The sequence below is a fragment of the Notolabrus celidotus genome, chromosome 6, assembly GCF_009762535.1.
Source record: "Notolabrus celidotus isolate fNotCel1 chromosome 6, fNotCel1.pri, whole genome shotgun sequence".
NCBI classification, from domain to species: domain Eukaryota; kingdom Metazoa; phylum Chordata; class Actinopteri; order Labriformes; family Labridae; genus Notolabrus; species Notolabrus celidotus.
Window position 1 is genome coordinate 24,151,600 of NC_048277.1, and position 11,438 is coordinate 24,163,037.

The 11,438-nt window shown below is 42.2% G+C and overlaps 1 protein-coding gene across 1 annotated transcript; it reads right to left on the bottom strand.

Moving 5' to 3' along the window:
* Positions 1-2,355: 2,355 nt before the first annotated feature.
* On the bottom strand, positions 2,356-11,055 carry kcnc1b (potassium voltage-gated channel, Shaw-related subfamily, member 1b). The gene is given in 8 exon segments (XM_034685096.1): positions 2,356-3,481; positions 4,493-4,666; positions 5,199-5,311; positions 5,313-6,112; positions 10,493-10,570; positions 10,572-10,930; positions 10,933-10,968; positions 10,971-11,055. Coding segments are annotated over 8 exon segments (1,785 nt in total). The 3' UTR covers positions 2,356-3,341.
* Positions 11,056-11,438: the final 383 nt, after the last annotated feature.

The window sequence follows — 11,438 nt, forward strand, 5'->3', positions numbered from 1 at the left end:
AAATTTATAAAAATGGAGTTACCTGTTTTTGCAAATGAACTCTTCATTTCTTTTCAGGTGAAGTAGTGAAATGATAACAATTTGTCAGATGACCTATTTATTATTTTACAGACTACAGCATTACAACAGTTTAACAACATTTGAGCTTCCCAACACGAGCCTGACATCAGAAGAATATTGCAGCTTTGTGAATATTGCTAATATCTAATAGCACATTGTTTTAATGCTTCATTAGTACGAAGTAAGAGTGGTGTTATTAGTTTTCTAAGTATCAACTTTTCATTTTTTGTGGATGTTATCTCCTTGATGTCTGAAAAACATATCAAAGGAATGTTAAAAGTTCACCGGTGCAAAAAAGTGCAAAAAGTCTACAAAGATGTGACCATGACAGTGCAAAGTTAACAATTTGTTTTCAGCTGTTTAGTCTGGCTGACATAACGTGACAGGTTTTTGCTTGAGGAGTGGGGGCGTAGGGTTGGTGATTAAGATCGGAGCAACATTTTTTTCAACAGAAGAAGCACACAAATATTTGATGATCACTCAAAAAACATTGGTACACACAACTTCAGCACACAAAAAAGCATATTTACAGCACTGGCACACACCGAAAATAGGCACACAAATTACAACACAGTAACCAGTCACAGAAACTGAGCTACGTAAGGCTTGACAACAAAACTTCCTCAGTGCTACATCTATGCTGAGTTTGTGATGCACAGGTTGTCACTGTCACACCCATTTAAAAATACTAATACACACAACAATGCTACAACACTATCAGGTGGGTGATGTGCCTTTATGGGTCATACACATAGTGGTAGGTACACCATGGTTCATAACACAAACTGACTCTGTTGGTTGTCTGCTCCGGTGCTGTCGCTGGGTCTCTATAAACATATAAAAAACAATAACAAAAATAAATTATTACACAAATTATGTATAATGGCGGAAATGATGGCAATGATGGATACCTCTGAGGTGCAAGGAGAGGTGGGAAATGACACTAGCTTGGAGAGTAAAGAAAATGTGCTCCGTTAGTTCTTCATGATAAACCACGGGTTTACCATGTGTATCCCATGCTTAGCCAAGGCCTCAGACAAACTGTCTGTGTGCAGAGGTTGGACTCTGAGTCGGTTAATAAAACATGCCCGATCATGCTGCGTTTTACAGGTTAATATACAGTAGTTGTCATTGTCATGCGTCTCTGCGTCATGCTCTCACACTTGTTTCTTATTCCTTCTTTGAACCCCGGCACAAGTAGAAAAGAGGGTCAAACAACCGTTGGCAGAGGTAGTTGTATGTATGCATGTGCAGTTGAATAAAAACGGAGTCTAAAATGCTCATTGTGTATAAAATTTATTTCATGCAAGGACTTATATTTACATATTTTATTTGAATACTTTTCTGTTGCATAAATGTAAAATACATGCATTTACCTTTCCCCAAGTAGACCCACATCCCATACTGTGTCGTACTGATTTTTTTTTTTTTTCATTTGAATTGCATGAGCATATAATTCACCTGCATCTGTTCACATCAAATTTTCACAATTTTTTTTTCAAATATATAACGACCATTAATAACCACAAGAGACATGACTGGAAATGTGAAACTCTGCTCATTCAGAATAGAAACAAAACTCTGATGACTTGCTATACTTATTTCTTCTTCTTGAAGTTAACTTTTTTAATTGGTCCAAATAAAATGTGTTAAAGTGCCCTGAAAGAATTGTGCATAATTACTGGGACAGTTTCAATACATGTAACAGTAACAGTATTGGTGTTTTAAAGTAAAAGACATACAGACAGCAGGAGTCATCGAGACAACCCTGGCTGATGCTATAGTTTAATTTATTGTCGTCCTGTAGAGTTGTCTGGTCCCCTCACGTAGTGTTTTGTGCTTAGTCATAACTTTTTCTCTGGAAACGAGGACTATAAAGTCTTTTTTTTAAGCTGGTTGGAGCTACGTATGCATCATAAAGGTTAGATAGATGTGTTGGATGGTGTAAGAGTTGTAACAAAGAGGGCGTTTCTTCTGCGATTAAGGTTACAAGTGCGGTGCAAAAACTGTAAAGTGCACCTTTATAAAATAAAGCTTTCATCACACTGTTTATGAGCATGGTATAAAGTTTGTAGATGCTACGCTAGGAGCTCTGATGTAAATCGTGTAAATTATTTCTCACTTAAACATTGCCTAACCATGTCAGAAGGCACCATTGTTTTATACTTATGGCCTTAGTTTAGGCATCACAGCTGGGATAAATCGCTGCCGACTACTGGTACTGTTTAAAAACTCATAACTACTTGTAAATATATTAGTATAAAACTATTTATGCTCATAACAGCATTAGTTGGCTTTAAGACAAATTATTCAAGTTAAATCAAGCTCTTTTAGTCGGAGCCCCCTGTCAGATAAGTACAATAAAATAATTGTATGAATTTTTGGGGAAAGGCAAAGAATGGTAGCTACATAAAAATCTCTGCTATGACTGAGTCTCTGGTAAAGCTGTCTCAAAATGCATAACAATGAAAAAGCTTAAGAATCTAAAGAAAGAATAAAGGTTTCTTTTTTTCTTACAGTTACTGCGTTAGAGTTAGCTTCTTGTTGAACATAATTTCCCATGCACTTCATGCAAATGAACAAACAGTTTTAGTTCTTTAAACATTAGACTCGATCTTCATCACTAGCATAGGAATCGTCATCATCTCCCTATTGCATCGGACATCAAATCATCATCATTTTTTGATGGCCACTCAGATAACATTGAGTCTTGTCTGATTGCACTTTCAGAATAATAACGTCTCTACTTTGCAACGTACAAAGCACTTAATAGGAGCTCCCTTAACAGCTGGCAGTGATAACATTTTGGAGATGTTTCAAAGCCATGTATTGGTAATGTCCAGCATATTGTTTGCAGGGGTTACATCTTATGAAAATTTCTTTCACAAAATAGTAAAAAGCAGATGAGATCAAAGTTATTGGCAGAAGAAATATGTGAGATCAAAAGCAACAGAGCAACAGGCAATGATGTAAACACAGGAAAAAGAGGGGGAGTTAGCCTGTGGTAGAAGTTCAACAGTGCTTTGTCGGCAACTGAGGTGACCCATGCAGAGTGGCATGTGTTTTCTAGCCTAGGAAATGATGACACACCCAAGGAGAACACTTGGGAAACTGGAGTATTAGCACAGTTAAGATACAGTTTTCCAGTAAAATAAAGAAAGAAAAAATGAGAAATGAAAAGCAGGAGCGAAGGCAAGTGTAAAAGCAAAAGATCTGACAGGAAAGATAAGGAGGAGTGTGGACTGGCCTTCCAATGGCATTGTGTCTGCTACTCAACCATGCTACATAATGGATGGGATGGGAGAATGTGAGTGCTGCATTAGACAGGGTGGGCTGCAGGGCAGGGCGGACACTGAGGACACTCCAGAGGCATCCCCGCTCATGCCAGACATGCTGTTAAGGCTCCAAGGCTTTTCATAACCTTCAGTTGAAAAACAGAGAACGTTCTGAGTACACTGCAGCACTGAATCCACGACAGACTGTTTTTTGGTGTTCCTCACTGGTTATACTACACCTGTTGCTTTCTTGTTTTTGTCTCCAGAGAAACAGGTCAACACAGACTTGAGACGAATATATTCTCCATGCATTGAGTGCATCAGGAGTACAACAGCATGCACCGGGTGGTACTGGAATGGTTTGGAGTATAACACTATAAAAGACTTGAAAAGGTAGGCACTCTCAGGCAGGGAATGTATTCATAGCTACAGGTAGAATTTGATAGTGTCCATGTGCTGGCTGCACAGGCAGCTCGGGACTTAGAGGAATGTTTGTAGCTTATCGTGTAGAGATTGAATACAAAATAATTTACCTGGTGTTAAACTAAAAGTAAATATTTGACTTTAGCCTTCCTCCATTTGTGTTGTGCTCCTTCACCATACTGATAGCACCCATCAGCAAGACACTTCATGCACCGTAATGGTCAAGAGCAATGTACTCATTAGTCAGGATCCTGCATGGTATTTATCATTAAAACATATACATACATGGTACACGCATAGCACATAAAACACTCTTTAGGCATGTAGGACAACACATTCTAGATCATATAAATCTCGAAAATAGCTTTCTTACTCATAAATAGATGGTGATATTACATTATGCATGGTATCAAAAATATATTGTGTTGATGTGGACAAATATTATTGACATTTGTGATGATTGTGCTTGGCCTGAACAGATGCTATTGTGACTTGTGCTATATACATTTCCCAAAGGGATGATTGAGGGGAAGCAGTTGCTGTGAGAGTGTGTGAAGGTTGTAAAAAGAGGTTTGCAGTTGTGCATCTGTGTGTTTGTGTTCGTGTGTGTGTTATGTGCCTTAGTAAAACTGAGGTGTAACACTCAGCAAAGAGGGAGAGAAAGGTATCCTGTCTAAGGTCTACAGGGTGTCAGTGTCTCACAGGGGCCTGTGATTGGCTGTTACTGTACGTACCCCTCCTCACTCTGCCCCCTGTGTGGTTGGGGCGCTCAGCAGTGGTGACCAAGAAGCAGGGCCGCTCTCTCTCGCTGGGGCTGAAGATTTCCTCCGGAGATATCGCCTGGTCTATATGAGGGCAATCCTCATTGGCCAGAGCTGCGTTAGCTGCCTCACCATTCAGCTTGGAATCTTATAAGAAAATCATGCAGAAAAGAACAACAAAGGGGGAAAAAAATCTGGTTTCACATACCAGCTTTTCTTCTAATTGTTCTTAATAAATCTTCAGTTATCACGTTATACATATTGAATGCCTTGAGGGATTAACCCACACAATAATCCCTTATTTATGGAATGGCTTTTGTCTGCCTCACAGGTCAATATATGTTGGCGTCAATCCCAACAGAGGCATCTGCTTACATGTCCTCAGCAATAAATAAAAATGATTACAAATTTCTCTTAAGAGAGAGGAGTGAATCACTGCATCAAGATCTGCAAAATCAATAACAACACTACTCACAGTCTACCGCCATACTTTGATCCAAAAAATATGCTCCTCATCACACATTTTATTGATTACTTTAGGTGAGAATCTCGTTGGATTAATCTCAGGCTTGAATAATCAGCAGATTGAAGTGTGGGAATGAACATACAGTGAGACAGCTGAACAGCATTACATTGGAGTGATAAGACAACATTACATCAAAGTGTGCTTGTTTCTTACCTTGAAACTTTATCTCGAAAACGTCGTCATGGGGGATGGGGCTCTGGGGTTGGGAGCTGATGCTGGACTTACAGAAGTTTGGAGAACCTGGTTGGGGTGCCCGAGGGATGTGCCTTTTTTTTCTTTGGTAGTTTCTGTTTTGCCATGGCCAGAGAGTAATACATTCCAAAGTTGTTGACAATCACAGGGACAGGCATTGCAATGGTCAGCACACCAGCCAGGGCACACAGGGCTCCAACCAGCATACCGGAGGTCGTCTGCGGGTACATGTCTCCATAGCCCAGAGTGGTCATGGTCACCACAGCCCACCAGAATCCGATTGGGATGTTCTTGAAGTGTGTGTGTTCGCTGGCTCGAGGGTCGTTAGGGTTAGCTCCAATCCGTTCGGCGTAGTAGATCATAGTAGCAAAGATGAGGACACCAAGAGCGAGGAAGATGATGAGGAGCAGGAACTCGTTGGTGCTGGCCCTCAAGGTGTGGCCCAGAACCCTTAGTCCCACAAAGTGACGGGTCAGCTTGAAGATACGCAGGATTCGAACAAAACGGACTACTCTCAGGAAACCTAACACGTCCTTAGCTGCCTTGGATGAGAGGCCGCTGAGGCCGACCTCCAGGTAGAAGGGCAGGATGGCCACGAAATCGATGATGTTTAGGGCGTTCCGTATGAAATCACACTTGTTTGGACAGAAAGTTATTCGCATTAGAAATTCAAAAGTGAACCAAACCACACAAACCCCTTCAATGTAAGTGAGGTAGGGCGCCGTCTCAGTTTCCTGGTAGATGTGCTCAATTGTAACGTTGTCCACAGTCTCATGCTCAGTGCGGTTGATAATGGGGTTGAAGGCCTCGTGGGTCTCCAGACAGAAGGTGGTGATGGACACCAGAATGAAGAAGAGCGAGGCTAGAGCCACCCACTAAGCAGGGAAAACATGGGGGATCCAGGAAAGGAGAAAGAAAGGAGAAGGGTCAGGAGAGGGAGAGGGAGAGGGAGAGGAGGAGAAAGGGCACAGTAATTCATGCCGGGTTATTAAACTCTACAATCCAACAGCAGCTCTGAGCAGAACACAATGCAATCCAATCTTGTGTCTGAGACAGTGGCTTCTGGTTTTACAGTGACAGTGGCATTGACTTACCCTATCTCATCCCCCCCTCCACCCTGCTGTCTCTCCGCTCTCTACATATCTTGATTCAGAAGCGTCATTGCAAAAGGGACAATCAATGCAAGCCTGACGATCTCGCTTCTCTTCCCTCAGCTGGTGGACCTCAAGGTCATGGCATATTCAAGGGTATGCTACATGCAGAATTACAAAGAGCCGCCAGCAACAGTAGCAGCAGCAGGAGGAGACAGGACATTAATGTAAAACCCCTTGACTAAATTTAGCCTGGACTCTTCCCTTCAGCATTACCAGTACAGTGGGCCTTTTCTACACAAGGTCATGCTGTCCAGATGATCACACCTTGGGAATCATATCCAGCTAAGAGGCTTACCCAGACTCCTATGAGAACCATATATATCCCTTAATGGCAAAAGTGTGCGTTAGCCTTCATTATACGTATTGATTAGAGGATCATATTTCAACACATCTGGGCTCTTGTGTTTCAGATGTATACTACATGGATGTAACAGATACAGTAAGCTCTCCTGGGGTTTGATTGCAAACCTAGAGCTCATGTTCTCCTCCTCTGATCGTACTGTACTGTCTGTGTCACGGCTTACACATTTAACTGTAGTGAATGAACGGGAGTAACCGGCTGTATCTTCAAAGGGAATCTGTAGCGAGTAGATAGTAAAGGCTGCTGGTAGTGAAGGCTGCTGGACAGAGAGGCAGACAGGAAGAGGAGATAGCTACTTAATCAACGTACAAATCACAAAAAGTTGGATCAATAGCAGCTTGTCCGTGCGTGAAGATGTCTTTAAGAGAGTAAGTGATGCTCTGTAGTGCTTCTCAAACTAATGCGTAGAATTGTTAAGCAGCTGGAAGAAGTACTGAGGGGGAGGGATGTCTGGGCATGAGGAGGTCTGACATACAGTATTAAAGTAAAGGAAACACAGACTTAATCATTCAGGTCTATTCACAGTGTGTCACTAAGGCAAGCATGCAGCCATGATGGAAAACAGGTCCTCATCCAATCATCCCATCACATTGCATTGTGCCGAGGAAATTGCTGCTGCTTATGAATGTCTGCTTCCAATCCATGCTGGTATGATAGTCCAGGGGGAAACAGTGTGCTAGCAGAGACTACACACACACACACACTGACTTCTGTTCTTTCAGCAAGGCTGTCCTCTTTGTTCATTGAGACAAATCGTGCTGAGCTAAAAAGAACAGTCACCAGTTTTAATGAAGAGGAGGGTCATCATTTGATTCAGCACTAACAAATATTGTGAAAGGGGTTCAGGAGAAACACAGAACCAGTGACCTGCTGGATTAGTGTTTTTTTTTTAAATGCAATGACTCTCCTTCTTCATCCTCTTTGTGTGAGTGTCGTCTTGTTGTCTGTGTCCACATTCTAATTGAATGTGTATAGCTGTGTGAATAAACAGAATGTGGACAGAAACATTTGGTATTTTAATCCAACAAACAACAATCTTAGAAATGTGCCCTCATCGAGCTAACCTCTTGCTTTTGTTTGTGTGGTTTGTGTATCAATTCTTGAGGCATTGGCAGTGTGTGTGAGGTGTTAAGGTATTAGGTTGCGTAATATTGTTGTTTTGTCCACCCCCTCTACAGTATGTACTGTACAAAGTAACAAGTACATCCTTCAATATAATACCACCAATTCTATCACACTGAAGAATACAACCTCAAAGAATAACAGATGGAAATCAACAGTGGTGGCTGGATTATCAGCTGTTTTGTGCTGACTGTATCAATGAAAACTTGTTGTCTTCTTTGACTTTTTAAATGAGGGGTATTCCAACACAAGTCGGAGTAACACACTCCGCTCAATTACGCCCGTGTGCATCAGAGTGAGTCACTCAGGCTTTGTCTAACATTACAAATTCAGAGCAAACACATATTTTATATTTTTAGGTTAATGCCATGGAGCTGACAACGATTAGTCAAACTGCCCCTGAATGTGCTTGTTTTACAACATCTGAATGTTTTCATGGTTTCCTATCACTCTATACTCAACTGGATTGAATGAAGCAGTTCCAGTGTGTAAATTAAGCATATTAACCCTGTTAGGAATTCTTTTTTTAATCATTTTCTGGCCCTTTATATTTATTTTAATGAAAGTACAGAATATATAAGGTCAGTTGTCTAGGGGATGAGAATGAGACTCAGCTACTGCTCTGAGTTGGCCGAGGTTTTCCAACATCCACTGGCAGCAAAAACAAAAAGAACAACATCTCCTTCAGAGTCAGCACATATGTGATAATCCTCCTTCAGATGGGATGCTTCCATGTTGACCGCAGATGCCTTCTGCCACACTAGCTCTGCAAACAGCCCACTCTTCAAACTATTAAACAAACGCTGCATCTCATCAGACCGCCTCCCACAGTAAGTGATGTGTCTTCATGACACTTAAGGAACAGTGTGGCGGGGAGAAGGGGAGGGTGACCGGCGGTGATTGTTTGCTCCTTATTGGCTTATTCTCACTGTTGCTGCAAACCACAGTCCTGCAGTTATATGCAGTGACAGGGTTTCCCACTGATGGATCCACTGTGAAGTAGAGGCTGTGATTACTCTGAGGCTCATTCTAATTAATCTTCTCGACTGTCTTGGTGGAGCACTGTCAAGCTTTAATCTCTGCTTTGTCTCGCCGGCTGTGAAATGTAGACGGACTGAGGAGTTTCTGACTTTATGAAGTGTCTGTGCATGCAGAGGGTCAAACATGATCAAGTTAGCGTGTTTGTTGAGTAAACGACTTCACTAATGCATGCAGGAAGAGTCGGGTTGCAAAGGGGTGGAAAATTTCTGGAAAGTTTCAGGTAAGTTTCCATGGGAAGTTAAGCTGGGGAATTTTGGAAATATTCCAAATTGGAAACTCTCCATGGAAATTATGGGAATTATCGGTAATTGAGGGTAATTATATGGAAAGGTATCATATCCAAGCATAAATATTTGTTTTTTATAAGCAGACATCCATCCAAAATAATACATTAAATAGATTTATTTGTAAGTAGAACTTTATCAAGTGTTAATATTTTATTGAACAATCAATTATTTCATTGAAGAACAAAAACAGGGAATGTTGAGTTAAATATACTCATCCCCCCGACCCAACTCATTCAAACATTAACAAAAATGCTATCCCTCAGAGTCCCATTCAAAATGTTAAATGAGGAATGAGGAATAGCAGAGATATTCAACTGTACTTGCATGAAATCTGGTAGTTTTAGTCAGGATTATGCTACAATAGTTTCCCCAACTATTTTTAAGTTCCCTATTAAGAGCCAACATTCAACTTAGTAAATTCCTGGTTTATTCCTGTTATTCCCATAAATTCCAGTTATTCCCATGGAAAGTTTTCCAACTTTGAAAATTCCCAGAATATTGCAACCCTAAGGAAGAGTGGAAACATGTCAATACAGTTATACTTGCTGGACAGACCTTATAAGTAATTACACCAATCAGTCTGCTACAACTGTTGCACCAGCAGGCAGCATAGAGACCTTGTAGGGAGCACTGGTCATATTAAAAAAAAAATCTGAAGGTGTAACTCCTTTCATCCTCACTACCCGGGGCATTGTGCCCAAATGGAAAAGTGCCCATTCTAAGAGCAAACATGTCCTTTCAAACAGCAACCTAATTTTTGTCTGGAGGTCTGCCACTTAAACTCTAGTGGTGCCAAAGATCTGCTTTCCTAATTTGTAGCTGACCTATTAACCAAAGAGCCAGGCTTCCCAGTGATTCCTGTGTCCTGGAAATATCAATCCAAAGACCTGTAAAGTCACAATTAGGGTTCTGTATCCTCTCCTGCAAGATGGAGAGCGTGTGAATTGTTCTGAATGATGAGGTCTTTGGCTGACAACCCCCATCCCTCTCCCCACCCTCCGCCTTTCTCTGCTGTGGAGACCCCTGGGAGGGCAATTTCAAGGTCATCAAAAGCCCATCTGAACCTCCCAGATCCATCAATCTTTGCTTCATCCTCCTGAGACAACAGCAGACACATTCACATCCAGACTGCTGCTCGTGCTTTGACTGTTCCACATCAGCCATTAGACATTTGCAATGTATTGTAGCTCAGGATGTACTCATTATAACTCCTGATGAAGTTTTAGATCTGAGGTTCAAAGGGAAGCACAAAGCAAAGAGTAAATTTATAAACATCTTAAATGAACTCACCCTTGCATATTTAGAGGAGTAAGGGTCCTCAAACAGAGCCCAACAATATTTCTGCCACCGGCTCCACATGTTCCCGCTCCCTGGCGTCATGTGTGTCCCCCTGCGCCAGCCTCCTTGTCATCTCATCCACATCATCCTCAGCGTGCTCTTGCTCTGGCTCCGCATCATCGTTAGCCAGGTCTAACAAGCCCCCCCCGCCGAAACTATCAAGGGCCTCCTCTGCCTCCCGGTGCTGGCGATAGGTCATCCAGCAGCATGGCTCCACGTCTGTCTCATCGATGCCCCAGAAAGCCAGCTCCTCCTCATAGAGAGGCCCACAGACATCAGCTGGGCAGTGCAGCTTACCTGTCCTGTAGTAATTAAGAATGTGTGCAAAAACGCCAGGGTGGCGGTCGAAGAAGAACTCCTCGATCTTGGCGTCATAGTCAAAGTGGTTAGGGCATCAGGCTCTGCCAACCAGGACAAGCGAGTGCCAGTAGGGTGCGCAGGGTGCTGCGGTATGTCTGATGTCTGATCCCACCCACGTTTATCACAATGCGATCCTTGTCGTCGCTCAGGCCCATTGCGTCCCCTAGGCATTTCTCCAGTAAGTTCCCTTCATAGCAAAGGTAAGTCTAGGCGCACCGTGTCCCCATGCACAACAGGGATCACAATTATATAAGGAAATCAGCGCGTAGAGGCAACCTGTCGTGTTTCACCAACTATGAAAGAAAAGCTTGACGCGCGTCAGGCTATACCTCCCATTTAAACCCTTCAGTATTTTCTACAAACACCTGCCACTGGAGGATCTTACGCGCGTGTCGCTGCCGGAGACACTGGAGGGCATAGAATCGAAATCCAAAATGATCGCAGCCAATGGCATCACATCAAGAATGGACGTCACATCACCACTACATCCAAGATGTCGAGATATAAAAAAAAAGCTGGCACTGTTCCCTCGCGTCAG